The sequence below is a fragment of the Xiphophorus maculatus genome, chromosome 12 (assembly GCF_002775205.1).
Source record: "Xiphophorus maculatus strain JP 163 A chromosome 12, X_maculatus-5.0-male, whole genome shotgun sequence".
Taxonomy (NCBI): domain Eukaryota; kingdom Metazoa; phylum Chordata; class Actinopteri; order Cyprinodontiformes; family Poeciliidae; genus Xiphophorus; species Xiphophorus maculatus.
Window position 1 is genome coordinate 24,725,163 of NC_036454.1, and position 17,690 is coordinate 24,742,852.

Consider the following 17,690-nt stretch of genomic DNA (forward strand, 5'->3'; position numbering starts at 1 on the left):
AATACAGCCACATCTACTCATTCACGACTAAGCAAATAATGTGACGCTGCAGCTGATCCCAGAAAGCTCCATCGGTTGAATGAATCATTTAATCAAAACCACGAACCGGAAAGAAGCCGATCCAGGAGCTGCTGGGTCTGTGCTGAGGAGAGCTGGTGTTGAACGGGGAAATTAAATGAATCCAGACACCGACAGATCCCAGAGCTCACTTTTATTTCCACCAACCACAGCTCCAACAGTCAGAGTAACAAAAATGACCGTAAAGCAGATTTACTGCCAGGGAGAAGCATCTCTGCAGCTCCCTCGAAGCTCATTTCGATCCACGGAACGAGGAGCGGAGCAGAGAGCTGTCTGAAGCAGCCCAAGTAAGAGCACATCACATCTCTGAGAGGTTATTCAGAAAAAAGAAGGGGTTGGGAGGGAATCAAGGTGGAATCAGAGTCAAGGTGAGAAAATCCCTCAGAGCCTCCAACGGCACATATATTTATTTTTTCCACAAGGAACACACAAACATGCAACAAGGTCATCACAATTCAATAAAGACTGATTGATTAAGAAGCCCTTTATAGTTTAATCAGTGTCTCTCAATAGCTTGCATTTTTGTTAGTGTCACACTGCTGGAGGTTAAATCAAAAAACAATAAGTGACCGTTTAAAATATTTATTGAAATGGCCACCTAAATGCATTAAAAAAGCTATACCATATGGAGTTTGTAGACGCCTGGTGCTGCCTCAAGCAGGTGCATCTCAATAAATCAGAATATCATCAAAATGTTATTTCCATAGATCTATTCAAAAAGTTAAAAACATATTGTATAGATTGTGTTGTGTGGAAAACGTTATGTAATGGCTGAAGCAATCGTGGGAAAACTGCTGACGGTTGTCCAGCAGTCAATCGCTAACATGTTTCCAAAGGAAGGGAAACAACAAAGGTTTACAGTTCAGAAAGGGCTGAATCCAAATACACTGATGGAGAGTTAAGTGTAAGGGTGCAAAAAGGGGGGACATGCAACAGGGATCATTGCTAAAGAAAATGGATTTCACATAGCGCCCCATGTAAATGAAATGTTCAGTAGAAGGAAAAAGTGTGGTAGTTGGTTCTTATACACAAGCGTGTTCATGGGAAATTGAGTGGAAGAAGGGTGATGCGGAAAAAGGGGAACATGCTACCTGTTAGAGTGCTGCATGCATGCATGCATGCTAATGGAAAGTTAAGGGGAAGGAAAAACATAAAAGCGAATAAGCAAAAGAGATCATTGTTGACATAACCACCTCTATACAAAGCGCTGTATAAAAGTGTGTTAACGAAAAATGTAGTGGAGGGAAAACTAGCAGTGACTTTTGTGTCAAACACTGACTGCTGGTCAACTGTGAAAGAAGCTGTCTGCTTCATGATTGTGTAAGCAACAACATAGTTATAACATTTTTATATTAAAGATGTTTTTTAGTCTTTTGCAATATTCACATTTATTTTCTGACAAACTGAATTTTAGTCTTTCATCAGTTGTGAGCTACAATGAAGAAAATGAACAGAAATACATAACGATTAAAATATGTCAGAATGTGTGTAACAAATCTATAGAGATAAGTTTCACTTGGTGACTTAAATAACTGAAATAAATGTACTTCTGATGATACTTTTTATTTATACAGATGTGCCTGTAAATCAAAACCAATATAGGCGATAAGATATTTCTAACTAAAGAATTCAATAAATCAATCTTTTTTCCAGAAGACACTATGATGTTTTCATAGACACAACTATGCATTGTCAATACACTTACAGTTTGGCTGACATGCACCTCTAGGAGAACATTACTGCATCTTGAAAGGACATGAACGTAAGCTTTGTTTACTGGACACCTACCTGCCACACACACACACACACACGCCCACACACACCTAGAACCCCCCCCCCCCCCCAACTATTTCCACAGTTTTCAGCAGACACTACAAGAGAATACAGCTGTAAATATATTATGTAATAATAGCGCTGACCACTTATTCCACCTCTAATCAAATGCAAAGTATGAAGTGAATAAACAGAACGAAGCAGTAATGTTACATAAGATTCCTTTTAGAGACGATCATTAAAAAATACATAAAAATATATGTTTTCAAATACATAGCATATTAACGTCCTCAGACTGAAACCCCCTTTGCTCATAAACCAGGAGGTAGGCAAACTACAAAGGAAACATCCGCTGTCATATAAACCGGAAATCTGCTGTCCTGCTACAGACAAGCCACGTACTAGAGATTAAAAATAGGAAATTGCATAAAAGCCTTCTCTCTCTTTATATTCAGGCAGATCATTTTCTCTCCGTTACCAAAACTTCATCCGACATCAAAAGAATGAAGGAAAAAAAAAAATAATCCCTGATTCACAGCTTTCTCTCCTGCTGTCCCATTCATTTATTTATCTTTTTCTTTCTTTTTAATTTAAAAGAGTGTCAGGAAGGTGCGAAGGAGGAAACTCCTGGAACAGTGACCGTTTTTAACACCCGGAGTCAAAACATTGTACTGTAATTCTTCAGAAGTTTTTTTTTTTTTTTTGATTAAAACAGGTAACACAATTTAGATAATAAATACATTTTGTACATCTCTAACAGCTGATGTCTTTGGTTCTGGGGACGTGGTTGCAGCTTTTGTTCTTGCTATGAGCTTACATGCTTGTTTTCCAGCTAATAGCTTGGCAATGGGTTTCACTGCACTCATGTTGTACACACACAGTTAAGGATAACTCCACAGACACAAGCCTTTTCTTTCAGCTTTTTGCCTACAGTAAGGGTGTGTTATCCAGCCGCTGGCGACTGACCGTACTGCAGATATTTATAGAGGAACGGAGCTTTTCTGTGGTTTTGTCCTCTGTTTAATGTGCATTTAATATGGAAGTTTAGAACAACTTGTCTTGGTAGGTTACCAAGGTTATATGTTATGCACTTTTTATCAAACATATATATTTTTTAAAATCTTGTTTAGGTTCTACACATCAATCGAGGAAATTTAACACATTCTTTTGTGTCATGCAATCCAAAACTATCCTCAGTTATCCTGTTTTTGTGGAATCGCAAATGTGCACAACTTTGTACCCTACACACTTATTGGTAGCCCTGGTAAAGATGTGTTAAAACTCTTAAATTCATATTTTATTGGGACATCCTGCCCCTGATAAACCTAGTGTAAAGGGCCAAAGATAAACCTAGATTCAGCTAAACTTACTGACAAAACTCACACTCAGATTATTTGTTGCAGTTCCAGTATTCTTTTCTTTAAGCTATTTTCTGACTTATAACGATTAATATGCTGCATTACAACTGGAAAGGTATGTTCTCTTGTCTTTCCCATCTAGGTGTGGCTAAGAGCATATTGGCCTCTATCATATCGACTAACTATAATTTACCTAAGCGGATCGGAGTAAGATGTGTTAAAGGAATAAAAATGCTTGTGTTAATTCATCATAATGAATTGTGAGGAGTTCCAATAATTGTGGCAACTGTAATTTTGAAAAAATTAAAAATAATAAAAATAAAGCAAATTTCTCTTAAAGTGGAATTTTATCTGGACTAAAAAAAACTACACTGTAGGAGCTATTTGTCTATTTTCAGTTACATCTTACAATTTAGATTTAGTTTATTTTTATTTGCTTATTTTCTAGTTGATTTACAATTAGAATTTTTGTTTAATTTGTTATTTAAAATAAGTTCTTTGGTTAGTAATTCACTTAACTAGTTAATTAATTTCAGTTTGGGTTTTCAGTGGGTGTTTCACGGTATAAATAGGGAGGTTTTAGGAAGGCCATTATGCACGTGGGTGGTCATAAGGTTTTTTACCAGTCGGCCAGTTAGTCACTTCAGTCAGTCACCAGTTGCCAGTCTGCCAGTCAGTCATCAGTCAATCAGGCAGAGAACAGGTGCAGGAATCGGAGCAGGAGAACCAGCAGAATCCTGTGACGCCTGTAACTTGTTTTGCCTGAATACGGAATAAAACAAAGAACTGCATTCTGACTTTTTTGATCCTTTTGGACTGCATAAGCCAGAAACCCACGGTGCATCAGGTGACTATTTGAGTTGGATTCACCTTTTGTTTTGATCACCTTTAAGTCTGAAGTTTTTTGAATTTGAGTTTTAGACAAATAGTCACTACATATACTTTTGTTTTTCTTTTCATTTTCCATACCACATCTTAACCCAGGGTACCAAACACATAGAGAGGGAGATACATTTCCAAATTCCTTTCTCATAAAAGTATTTTATTCACCATCAGCATGTGTTCATTTATTTTAGCATTATTTGACACCATGGCTGATCCGATGGAAATATTCCTACTTCCAAGCAACGATGAGCAGATGCTTTTGACCAGAAACATTAACTTGTAAGAAATATGTCAAGCATTTTTTGGGTTATCTTGTTGGGCTGAGTGTTAAATTATTAGACTAGGAAGTTCTTTCCTACTCACATTATTGCAAACGACCAATGATGACCGATGATAAAGATGATACCTCTTTGTTTTTATGGTCTTTGATTTGGTTTACATGCTGGTCTAATGTTTCATTTTGCTAAATCAGCCTCTTATATTTATATTTGCAATTTCGCCTTCAGACTGCTCAGAAAGGATTTCAAGTTCTGGGCAAGTAGAAGAAGAGTAAAAGTGCCTAGCTTGTGGAAAAAAAAAAGAGAAAAGAAAATATCTCCATGCTAACCTTCCCTCGCCAATAATAAAAGTCAATTTACTGAATTTACTGCCGTCCAACAGGCAATCAACAATGCAGATTCTACGTTAAGGTAACGACAGCCGCATTCTAACACTACTTGTAATATACAACGTTCATGACATGTCACATGTTTCAGTCCCTGACAAACTGAGCCAGAATCCATTTTGACATGTGTTTGCGTATAAATATGTGGGACAATCTTTTCCCCCCCCCGTATATATAAGAGTATAAAAATAAACTAAACTTACACCACCGACTCAAACTGAGCTCGAAATTAAAGGTATATCACATCTGCAATTATATATCATACATATATGTCTCTCTATATATATGTATATATTATTTTTTTCTTTAAAGCATCGCAAGCTAGTTTATAAACATCAACTTAAAAAAAGACAGTAAATAGTCATTTTAGACATCTTATAAAAGAAATTAAATGAAATAAAAAGACTGATTAAACAGAAAAGTTGCCTCAAGGTGCTATGGAAGACTATGATTCAGCCCCCGGCCCAACTCATCGAATTGATCACATACACTCAGGAGGATTATCCACCGATAGGTTGCAAAGAAACATTATGAGGGCCTTCAGAAGCTCCAGCTCTCAGATACTAGAAATGAGGAGGATGCAGGAAAAAAAAACAACCTTCTCTGCCAAAACGCAAGATGAAATTTTGCACCCCTCTTTAACTCTACAGCTGAGAAGAAGCGAGGTCGAAGCCATGCGCCAGGATCAGCTTAAAGCAACTCTGCATGAGCTCAGTCGGGAAATGAAATGTTTCACTGCTCGCCGTTGAGCTTGGTGTGTTGCCCGTCATCGAGCAGGGGGGCTCACGGGAGGCTTGCGTATTGCAGGTGAGCCCGGCGATGGAGCTCGGAGAAGGAAAAAATCGTTGGTGTCTGAGAGAGGAACGTCCATCTGGGCGCTCAGCTGCTCCACTCAAGGACTTAGAACCAGAACTGCGACGCCTCACAGCAGGCGATCAAGCTCTTGCTCTCGCTCCTCCCGTATGGCCGGGCGTCATGGATCGAGCCAACGGACGGGGAAACCTTCGACAGTGGAGAATAATAATAAAGCGGGCTTTCTGTTCGCAGAGGTCAGCCTCGTCAGCATCACTAACGAAGCGGATGAGTTTGGCCTTTGATGAAATGCTGCTGCACAACCTCGACATCCTCTTGCAGGCTTAGTTTCGGCCGGTGTGACCTCTCTGCCCAACAATCAAAAATATACGTTTGGGTCTGCACCTCTCAGACATCTAAGCACTTTGCAGAATACTAATTGGTAAACAAATATAAATAAAAGCTGAAGATAACCTTAAATAGCTTTCACCAAATCAGGAATCTTCACCTTAAAAGTTGCCCAGGCGGCTTGCTTTGTATTCACACCCCCTGGTCTACAACCGCAAACTTGTAAGTATTTTATTTGTATTTTTCTTTGTGGAGATGAACTAAAATGACCGCAAAGTTGTGCAGTGGAAGGGAAATGATGAATGACTTGCAAATCATGATTTTTGCACTCAAAAATGTAATCAAGTCACCTTTGACAACTCTAAACAAAACGCACCGTAACCATCTGCCTTCATCTAAGTAGTAAATGGCTATCAGAGCGTCCTGCTGCTCTGTGAAGGCCTCAGCAGACTTTAGTGAACAAACTGCATCACAAAGTCTAAGAACACAGCGAGAAAGTTGTTGAGACGTTTAAAGGCAAGCAGAGCTGCAACGTAAAGAACCACATTGTTTGAAGACGTTGTTTAAGACGCCCCATCTAAACTTTGAATGAAAGGAGGAGCTCTGGTCAAACTGGGCTAAAATTAAACATGTTTTCTTACAACAAATGCAAAACTATGTGTGTAAATAAATAAATAAAAAAAAACTAATACCACACATCACCCTGAACACACCATCCCCAAGGCGAAACAAGATGGCGGCAGCATAATTTTCTTCAATCGGGGTGGAGAAGCTGGTTGGCGTTAATGGGTAGATGAATGGAGCTAATTAAATGGCAGTAATGGAAGAAAACATAGAAGAATCTGAAGACGAGCGCAGGCTCAACGGGACAATAACCCTAAGCAAACACCGAGAGCCACAACAGAAGCACATGTTAACGAGTTAGACGGCTCAGTCAAAGCCCAGACCTACATATCTATCCCAAAAGAATTGCTGTAGTTGTAGTAAAAGGTTATTTGCAAACAACTTTGAAAACCATCATTTTTTGTTTCACTTAACTATGCGCTACTTTGTTGTGAGCTTGCCGTACGAAATCCCAATTTGAAGCTTGTGGTAATAATGTGACAAGGGGTGTGAATACTTATGCAAAACACTGTACTGCAATTATTGATTGTAAAGGCAAACCAGCAAAGCAAAAACAAATTACAAATTAAAGTTCTCTCCTGCGTATCTTTGCTATGACAGGCCACAGCTTATCCTGCCATATTTGCTCAACATTCATTATGCAGCATTAGTCGGGGTCAAGCATTCAAAAGCTTAGCCTTTAAAATATGTCTGATTTGGACCCTGACCTTCCAACTTGCAAGTGTAGAGCGCTTTAGAGGTCTAAGTCTAAAAGGGGTTACGTGCAAACTGCGGCCTGCAGCTTCCGACACGAGTATAAAACCATCCTCACATCCTCCTCTCAGAAGGAGGGAGCTCATTGCGGCGGGACTCGACATCCTCAAGGCATGGATCGGGAGACAGCTGGGTGGAGATCGAACATAAATCTGAACCATTGGTTTCTGCTTCTATTGCTCTTAGTCAGCCACTTCTGAAGAACGTTTCAGGTTGTAAGCTGTTAAGGAGTTGCCAGACGTAGACTGGCACATCATGCATTGTCCCTTGTTCTCTGAAGGATGCTGTGTTGCTGGTCGCCACTGTGGCCGGCACGTCAGTCCTTCAGATTGTCCTCTCCAACGCCCTGGGCCGACAGCTCCGTCAAGACATTGTCCAAGTAGTTTGGGTCAGGGTAGCCGTGGCCGGTCAGGTTGGAGCCAAACTCCGTCTTGTGGTGAATCTCGTTCCACACGACCGTGTCCGACTCTCCCGTGGTGCTGGATGTGCCGATGGTGAAGATGAGGCGACGGTCCCAAGCCATGATGAGGAGTTTTAGGACCTGGAGATTCAGGAAAAAAAAACAACAAAAAAAAAAACAGGGGAAGTTGTATAAATCCAACTTTGAACAAAAGGTAAAAAATAAAAAAAATTTAAACCGGAGAAAAGCCAAGAAATCTTCTGGGGACTTCATGCTTTCCTGATTTTTGATAGCAAGCTTTGTTTCATCCTTTTGAAGGGTCCAGTTTTGTCTGCCAATGGACATAATGGATTTGGAAATGTTGGCAATATTTTAGAAATCTAACTTTCAAGGGAACTCACCGGGGCTATTAATAATGCTAACCATGCTAATTGTGTTAGTCGATAGGCTGTTAAGGAAAATTTAAATGGAAAACCTGCAATCTTGGTGTCTTTGTTTTCAAATGACGTTTAATCCCATTTAACTGCAGAGCTGTGTAACACCTACTGCTCTCTCTTATGCACACAATGCAAGAAGTTGCCTCTGCTCCTTATATAGCTAACTGTTGCTCTGTTACCGGAAGGCTTCTTAAGGCTTATTCCTCTTAGAGTAATTAGATACCTCTGTCCCATAACCTGCAGGATTTTATTGAATTTACATACATGTGCAGATGCAGAGAGAGACAACGCATTTATAAAGAAAGTAGAAAAAAAAAACATTATTTCCAGTTCAAAAAAAAAAGAATATCCTAAATATCAGTGCTTGGGACAAGGGACAAAACCGTTGATTGGCCGCAGATCATCTGCCGCCTCTGCGCAGCACGTTTACTTCCTGGGACAGCAGTCGGCACTCACCCTCCTGCCTTTCTCGTTGTCCGGGAGGTAGCAGTGTCGAGGGAAGCCCCTTGCACTGAACTTCTTGCCGGGGTTGGGGTGCTCATTGGTCTGCCGAAGACGTGAAGAACAGAAAACATTTTTAGACACTCTACTTAGACCAAAGACGGCTTAACAGTGCTGGAAATTCCCACAGCGCCCACATGACGAGCTTTATTGTCAGCATTACTTAAATGGCCCTTGGGGAGCGAGGATGTAGTGCGTACAGTACTTAATAATGTTTCAGAAAGGCTGTTTCAAGCCCCACCTCCCCCACGTGGAAATAAAATTACATCATATCGATAAGAAGAGAAACCTGCAATCGTTATAACTAAAATCTGATATCAACATCTTGAGATTAATCGTTTTATCGTCCTTGTTTCTTTTGAAGAAGGTCCCGCTGTTATTTCAGACATTTCCCTCAGACATCACAATAACAGATCGCCTTACGAATAATATTATTGTAACGTTTTACTCAAGCTCCAAAATCTACTGAGTTGTCAGGGTGTATGCGGAGTGTGGAGGGAGAGGGCACAAAGAAACTCAGCAGACCTCCAGTAATGTCCCTGCTAATGATGAATTGTGCTGCGGTGCTGACCGGAGTGGTGGTGACCTCAAGTATTCTGACCCTGGGGACGCGGAGGCTTCTCTGCCGGTGGAGGGAAGAGGTCAGTTTATTGTCTCCGTTAATGCTAATCTCAGCAGTCAGGATAAACTACGCAGCACTCTGGTTTTCAGCTCCGACTGGGACTGCGCACGCCAAAAGACAAACCACACCCACAGCCTGAGACTGCAGTTTCCTCCAAGTCCCAAGCACTTCACCTTTCTGCACAAGTGTCCTTCTGACGAAATGAAGCAGATAAGCGGTTGAAGAGATTCAGATGCGGGGAGACGCAGCGGATCGATGCGAGGAGGCAGCTGTGGTGGATCCGGTGAAATGAGACGGGTCTCACCTGGATCCCGGCGGGGATGTCGTACACGATGCGGATGGTTTTGCATTCCGAGTAGCCGGGCAGAGAGTGGGGGATGACGTGGTACTCCATCTTCCCAGGGGGTTGGGTGCCTGTTTTCTCCCCGTAGATTGTCTTACACGTTGGGCACTGCAGGCTGCCGTCCTGGTTGCAAAGAAAACAAGCTTAGGTCAATCACGTGATAATGACTGCTGCTGGTGCGTCAGTTAAAGACTTCAATGAGAGAAATAAAATACTCTCTCTGAGACAATCTGAAGGCAATTTGTGATCAGAACTTTAAAGTCCTGAAGTTAAAGATGCGGAAACCCCCCCCAGATACTTTGTATTTAAAGTGAATTGACATGGTAAGTACATGTCTGGGTTGGGTCAGTTTTCTCCTTCATATCCCCTCCCCCACCTGTTGCAGCATACGGAGCGACAGAAAGCTACTTGACTTAAAACAAAGAAAGACTTAACTGATTCAAATAATTTACAATTGCAAAAACAAAATATGTGACTGGATTTATAAAGATACAGTTTGTAAGCTACAAACTGCATGTCTGACAGCAGACTGGCTAAAAGAGCAGATAGCTGGGCTAATTACTCAGTTTATATCTGGCGATTATACTCGCTGTGCTAAAAAGTAATAAACCTCTTTTTACAGATTTCATCTGTCTTTTGCTTTTTATCACACTTCAAGTTTTCAGAATACCAAACTTGTACCACGCAGTGATCATGTTTAAAGATGTTATTGTTTCTAGATGTCTGCAAGTTATTCAGTCTAGGTTTGCATTATGGATAAAAAAAAAGAAGTTAATCTTAGTTAGTTAGTTCATTATTATGAAAAAAAACCAAACAAGTTGGGTAGCTTTAACCCCAAAAAATCAATTTAGAAAAAAAGTACTTTTTTATTTCCTGGATCATATTTGTTGCTGTAAAGCAGGTCATTAGAAACAGTCTGTCATTTACCTACTTTCAGGGTTTTGTTGTACGATGCATCTTGTAATAAAATTAGCACATTAAAATTGAGCTGGATGAAACGATGCATGATTTATTTATTTATTTTTTTGCATAACTCCAGCAAATAAAAATAAAAGAAAACCGAATTACAGTTGCATTTCAGAGTAAAGTCTAAACTCATGTGAGAAGTAATGTGAAGTTATATTACTAAGAAGGTCAAGTAGCAGATTTAAAAATGTTTTTTCCAGAAAAAAAATGAAACCTGCTTAGGCAGAACAATGGCGGCCTTTTAATGCACGACATTCGATTTTCTTTTTAAAACTTAAAACTGAACACTCACCAGTGAACCCGTGTAGGTGGTGAGAGAGAGGAGGGGGTTTGGCGCTTTGAGTGATTAAGTACTTTGAATACTCGTTGAAAGGCATTGCTATAATTTGTAAATGCCACATTTAATGTTATGATTAGCACAAAAGCTGAAAACTGAAAGACAAAACCTTTGGAACTGTCCCCACGCTGCTCGATAGCTCCACGCGCATTTTAAGATGCAATCAGGAGAACCAATTATGGCCGACTAAATGTGCTTTCTGCATTTCAAGGAGTCAAAATGAAACGAATAGATTTTACTGTGATTTTTGATTTGAAACGCTATGCTGACACGACTGGTCCGCCGAGAGTGCATAAGATCCCCCATCTGCGCGCGCCGCAGTTTCTAGGCCCGATAATTTACCAACGTCATGAGAACTAGTCGAGCTCCAAGATATCGAAAGGTTTATTTGAGCCTGGAGCGACATCATAACAACGTCTGGCTCGCAAGCTTTTACCCACCTTATTGCCATTGTTGTACATGGCCACCAGGCACAGCAGATGGTACATGTGACCACATTTGCCAAGTTTGCCCACCGATTCTGGCTTGATGCCTTTGTGCTGCAGGATGCCTTCGTAGCCCGATGACATCGCCAGCCTCTCCATGCAGATGGTACAGTCCTGGAAGAGCCAACCAGAAATACTTCTGCTGCTATGGTTGTGTGCGTGTGTATGTGCGTGCACGAGTGTGTGTGTGTGTGTGTGTGTGTGTGAGAGAGAGAGAGAGAGTCTTTCACACCCAGTTAGGATGCTGAATAGTGACAGATTGCATCTGTTGGGAGAAAGGAAACTTTTTGCTGTTTTTTTTTCTGTCCTTACCTCGTCTGGCGCCACTTTAATCTTCTCTGTGTATCTTCGGACCACATCCTCCGGGTTTTTACCTGGTTATGAAATCAAACAAAAAGAAATGATCCCCCAACAAATTGTAGCAAAATCTGAAATATGATAAAGACACTTTTTTTTTTTGCCTTAAAACAAATTAATCTTTTATTGCAGGAGCACAAACTCACCCTGAACATTTCGGAACATTCATTCAGCAGGGGGGAAAAAATAAAAAATGGGCACAGTTATTGGCACTCCTGTTGTGCCACAGGCCTTAGGAGTCCTAAGCTAAGAAATGGATTTTCCTATTTGGCTAAAAGAAATTCCTGCATTGAATGTTGCAAATGATTGGATGTATTACCACATGTACCTTCTACCCACAAAATTAATTAAAAGGTTTTGCCTTTTGTCCTCAAAACCTAACACATTTGTTTTTTGTAAAACACTTGCTTTCACCAATTTGAGTTTTATGAGTTTGTAACATAAGTGTATTAAAATATAGATTATGGTTGCACAAAGAAAAACAAGTAACTGTGATAATGCAACTTAAAAATGGGAATGTCATTTTAATCCAGCCCAAATTTCTCTGACCCTTCTATCTTTTCTACGGCGCTCCTCCCAACAGGTTTTCTATGACTTAGGTCTCAGGTTCTCATTGGGATAAGGTTAATTTTATGTTAGGTGAAGCATTTCTGTAAATTAGGCAACATAAAAAAAAATCATTATCCTACTGAAAGACTCAATGCCGACCCATTTTCATTATGGATAGTTTCATTATTCATTATGCCATGCACTCTAGCTACAAAGGCTCACCGTGGCCTTTGGAAAAGAAACACACCCACACCATCGCAGATTCGTCATCGTACGCAACACTGGAGGGCGTTTTCACATATTTATGCTTCGTTTCAAGCCACCCCTACACTGGGATGTGAAAAAAAAACTTGATATTCTCACAAACCAAAAGCATAGAGTTCTAGTTAAGCTGCTGGCAGAGTTCAGAAAAATCCATGTTTATGTTTTTAAAATTATGACGAAAAAGATTTTCCTCCTGACATCATTATTCTCCGGCTTGTGGCTGAGATGTGAACTGCGTTTTTAACTTACCTTACTATATCCTGCTCATAATCTATGGTGACAAAATAAATATGGGTTCTTCTCTGGCATAGAGGCCAGTGGCTAAATGAAATGGTCTTCTGTATCATGACATATTTAAACCCTCAGGGAAACAGCACATCGTTTATTATTAATTAAACATTCCTAGAAACTGGAACCTTAAAATAAGCCTTAAAATGATCTGGTTCAATCTATATACCAATAATTACTTCTTGTTGTGGGATTTTATCTCTACTTTACAAATTAAAGGTTCGATTTTTCTACATTTTTCAGATTGAGATTCTCCTACTATGACAAAAACATGAATTTATTTTAAAATATTGTTGCACCTTAAAAAAAAATTGTGTTTGTAAATGTGGCACTGGGATTTTTACTGATGTTTTTATAATAAGAAAACATGCTTTGCCCGTATATGGTACAGACATGTGATGTTAAAGAGGAGGTCACCTTCAAACTGGCACATAAACAGCCTTTCCCTACACTCCCTGATAATCCCTGTGTGCAACCAGGCTACCATGGCTGAGAGCACACACACACACAGCTTACACCCCTAATACGCTTATAGGCAACCTCTTTCCCCCATGAGGCTTTGTTTGTTCATTTGAGGCACAGCCAGCGAGCAAAAGCAGGGGCAGCGGTGGAAAGAGACAGAAAAGCTTCGGCACAGAACAAGCAGAGAGGGAGGAGAGAGAACAGGAAAGAGGAGAGAGATATAGGTGCATGAATAAAGGATATTGCACAACTGGGAGGGCTTAAATAGTAAGATCAGAAACCTCCCAGACATTTTTTATGTGCAATAAGCAGAGTGAGAATAAAAAAAAAAAAAAAAAAGAGGAAAAAAACCTGCTAATCTCCAGGCTGCTCAGTGCCACCCAGTTTACGTGAGTTTTTATTCTACGATTGCCGACAGGGACAATATCCCCACTGATATTGCTCACAAAGTCTATAATTTCTAATATTATTGTCATTGTAAACTTGTATTAAATGAGACAAAATACCAAAGTAATTAGTAGGGGCTGGGAAGACCAATGTTACTTGTTTCCTCAACATTGCGCCACTTTGATGCAGCAAACTTTTTTCAGACGTTTTCTTTGTAAAACATCACAAAAGGCCTACTGACCAAGACTTGACGGGTGAATAAATAAACCCTCTGCCTATCAAAGGTTAGCTTCAAGCTTTGATACGAACTGAGGAGAGTTGCTTGGTATGAGCAAATGTATGCAGCTAAAGTAAAAAAGAAAAAGAAAAAAACACGCACAAAAACACACATCTTCAGCTAAGAAAACTTGTCAACCCTTTGATTTTTTTTTACTCAATAATGAAATTAAAATGGAAATGACCATTTTCTTTACTGCAGGTATTTTTTGACTCAATTATTCACAACATGAGAGGCGCCAATGTAATTAAAGCCATTAACGATGGCTAAGTTCTGCTGATAGCCTGAGGAAATGCTGACAATAAATCAGCCTGCACTGGAGCAGGTTATTCCCTTAAGGGAGACGGCTCTTATTAATACATCAGTGCATTTCCTGCTACGTTATGCCAAGTTTTCTGACTGTGAAATTGTCCTACATCATCCAGTTCCTATATATCCGATTATTAACCTGGCACCTAAATCCTGTTACAGCTTCTTTTTCAGCATTGACACTTGTCTGACCTGAAATCCGTCTGCAGCTGCCAGTACAGGATTTAGTTTGTAGCTTCAGCCACAAACGCGCGGCTTGAAACTTGGCACGATGCGTTCTTGTGTTATAGTTATAGTGAACTCGCAAATCTGGCAACACTCCAGCCGCCTTGTAAGGTTTTCTAGTGGATCCCCAGACTGAAGAAGGAAACGGGTTATTTACAGTTTTTCCTCGGTCGCCTTGGTGCATTTCTCGAATCATTGTCGAGATCTGCAAAGCAGCAGGTGCATTTATCGAAGTGATTCGTACAAAATAGCAAAGCAACATTCCAGTTTCTTCCTCAAACTCCTTAGTTCATTTCTCAAAATTAAATATTGGTATGTATAAACTAGACAGTGCTTCAGAGTGTTAAGTACTGGTTTCATTGAGTTTGGATAAGACAGTCAAATTGATTAGTCATGTCGTCAAAATAGTAGAGAGGGATATTTTGATGTAAACTACGACTAAACGTTTGATGACAAGAATTGTAAATTGGACAAGATTCGCATTTATTAATTAATTTATTGGACTGTAATTTGTCATTGACATAATCTCCTTCGTGTTTCGTTACGTGGAGGTCGACCACTAAGCTTTATCGTTGCGTTTGTGCAAAGACTTTACTGTGTGTGCTGTACTCGCACAGTAAAGTGTCTGAGTACAGCAAAGGGGATCTTAAGAGGCCAGCCGAGAGGACAAATGCACAGTCACCTCAATCAATTATGTGTCCTGTGGTCCAGGCCGCTCCACTGGGAGGCCTGCATTCATCAACCAGCAATTAACTGGAGGCCAGATTGCTCCACCCAGACAACATACAGTGGATACAAAAGACAACACATCTGTTAAAATATATAAAACATATAAAATTCACGGGCTGCACAGTGGCGCAGTTGGTAGCACTGTTGCCTTGGAGCAAGAAGGTCCTGGGTTCGATTCCCGGCCCGGGGTCTTTCTGCACAGAGTTTGGATGTTCTCCCTGTGTATGCTGGGTTCTCTCCGGGTACTCCAGCTCCTCCCACAGTCCAAAAACATGACTGCCAGGTTAATTGGTCTCTCTCAATTCTCCCTAGGTGTGAGTGTGTGGGTGTGCATGGTTGTCTGTCCCGTCTGTCTCTGTGTTGCCCTGCGACAGACTGGTGACCTGTCCAGGGTGTACCCCACCTCTCGCCCGGAACGTTAGCTGGAGATGGGCACCAGCAACCCTCCCGACCCCATTAGGGACAAGGGTGTTAGAAAATGGATGGATAGCTATAAAATTGACAAACTTTCTCTTCCGTAATTGAGTTGAGTATCCTGTATGAAAAATAAAACGTCTCCTTGGTCGGGATCTGAAAAGTGTATAGATGTGCTTGACAACCGTAAAACGAATACCTTGTTGGACTACCTTTTTAATTTCATTTTATGATTATTGCATTGATTTTGACGTGTGCTTGGACTCTCGGTGAAGTTGAAAAACAAGATCTCCCCGTTTCCCCATCTCTCTCTAGCCAACACCGGTGCAAGGGTTTTGGATCAGAGATGTCTGGCATTTAGAACCGTTCACGATTTTACACAACACGACAAAAAGTCTACACTGACATCCGAATAAAAGCAAGGAGAGAAAAATGATGCTGCCACCACCATGTTTCCCTGTGGGTCTCTTACTGTGGTTGTACCGGTGACGTTTGGTTACATCAGACAAAAACTAATCGACTGTGGTGCCACTGTTTTGCCTCAGTGAAAACCTGCCATTTTAAGATAAGTGAGATAAGATAATGGTTGACATGCACTGAATACACTTTCAAACCCCAAACGTAAATTTAGCTTGCTTTCACCAAATTACAATTACAGCTTAGTGGAACATTCTGCAAGGTAAACCATCCTTTTATGTCATCAGCTGTCCAGAAACGTTTTGCTAACATTAGCAGAAAACACTGATGATTATAAAGTATTGCAATCCAAGCAGAGCCTGCATGAAAACCTTCAACAGTTTATTTCAGAGGATGGGATGAAATGTAAACAACAGACGGACAGACAGCTGATACAGACACACTGCGAAACTTGGCAGGACACTCAGCTGAGTGTCAGTAGACCAACGATTCTTTCACCGCAGAGTGTGGGATTTCCGTGCAAAGAGTTCAACCTCAATTTGTTTGCTCTGATCAGACCAGTTTTCTCAGACTCACCTCTCTTCAGGTGCTTCTTCTTGGTTTTGCGCCGCATGCCATTGATCCCTGGCACAGGCTTCATGTCGCTCTTGTTGATGGGTGGCGGGTGCAGTATAGGCTTTGGAGCTCGAGTCAGACAAACAGGTAGACCTGCAGCGCACATCAGGATACCTGTCATGCCTGATACATATGTACACACGCACACGTAAACACAGAGAAGAGTGGAAAAAGAACAGCGACAGTCATTTCCTTTGGGATAAATATCTATAGATTAAAACATTTTGAGGGGGGAAAAAAATCAGACATTTGCACGTAAAGAACCTCTTCTAGTTTTTCTTTTTTTTTTTTTTTTTTGAGAAATATGCTGCAAGCGTGGTGATTTCTTACCTGCTAGCGCTGGGTGCACAGGTCCAGACCCGGTCAGATTTTTCACTGGTAAAGCAGGAACCCTGTAAGGAGAAAAAGCCAAAAACAGAAAACAGAAGTGAGTAATGTTGCTGACAGTAAATGGCCCAAATGGTGCACCATTGCTTGAGATCTGAGAAGAAGAAGAGAGAAAAAAAGAAACCAGAAAGCAGCCTACTGTTCTTTGCATCCCACCATAAACACTGAAGCTAAAATGTCATGCACTTCAACAGACACTGCTGCAATGGGTTGAGACGGCTTGACTCATGTACAAAGCACCACAGCAGAGCCTGATTCAGGATGACATTTGGAGAGCTTGGACTTTGTGGCGAACACAGACCACAGTTCACTTGCCCACATTTCAAACTCTCTGGAGCAGAGCGGACAAAAGCCAGCGGTGTATTAATAGCGCAGAATCCAGTGACTCTTTCCGAGGGGCCGAAACCTCAATTCAAACGGCGTCGCCCTGCTGAGCAGAGCTCAGGAACTACAATCGCCTCTTCTGACACAAAACATGATGCTGCGTAGCTGACGCCAAAGCTCAACAGAATAATTGTTTCTTGCGAGTTTTAGTGTTTTAGAGAGGCTAGAATGAGAGGCTTGTATTAAAAGACATTGAACTTTGGAATAAAAAAATAAAATAAATCATACCCAGAACAAGAAGTTCACTTTTAAAAAGAGGT

General features: G+C 40.7%; 1 protein-coding gene across 3 annotated transcripts in view; it reads right to left on the minus strand.

Moving 5' to 3' along the window:
* Positions 1-196: 196 nt before the first annotated feature.
* dtx1 (deltex E3 ubiquitin ligase 1) overlaps positions 197-17,690 on the minus strand; it is a 57,550-nt gene continuing 40,056 nt past the window's right edge. For 2 of the 3 annotated variants that reach the window (XM_023343947.1, XM_005808961.2), the window contains exons 4-10: positions 16,990-17,051; positions 16,621-16,782; positions 11,679-11,740; positions 11,322-11,480; positions 9,540-9,701; positions 8,569-8,658; positions 197-7,816 (exon numbers count right to left, since the gene is read on the minus strand). In XM_023343947.1, coding sequence (XP_023199715.1) covers positions 7,592-7,816; positions 8,569-8,658; positions 9,540-9,701; positions 11,322-11,480; positions 11,679-11,740; positions 16,621-16,782; positions 16,990-17,051 — 922 coding nt within the window. In that variant the 3' untranslated portion in view covers positions 197-7,591. The remainder of the gene's footprint in view (positions 7,817-8,568; positions 8,659-9,539; positions 9,702-11,321; positions 11,481-11,678; positions 11,741-16,620; positions 16,783-16,989; positions 17,052-17,690) is intronic. The other variant, XM_023343948.1, reaches the window with a different exon arrangement.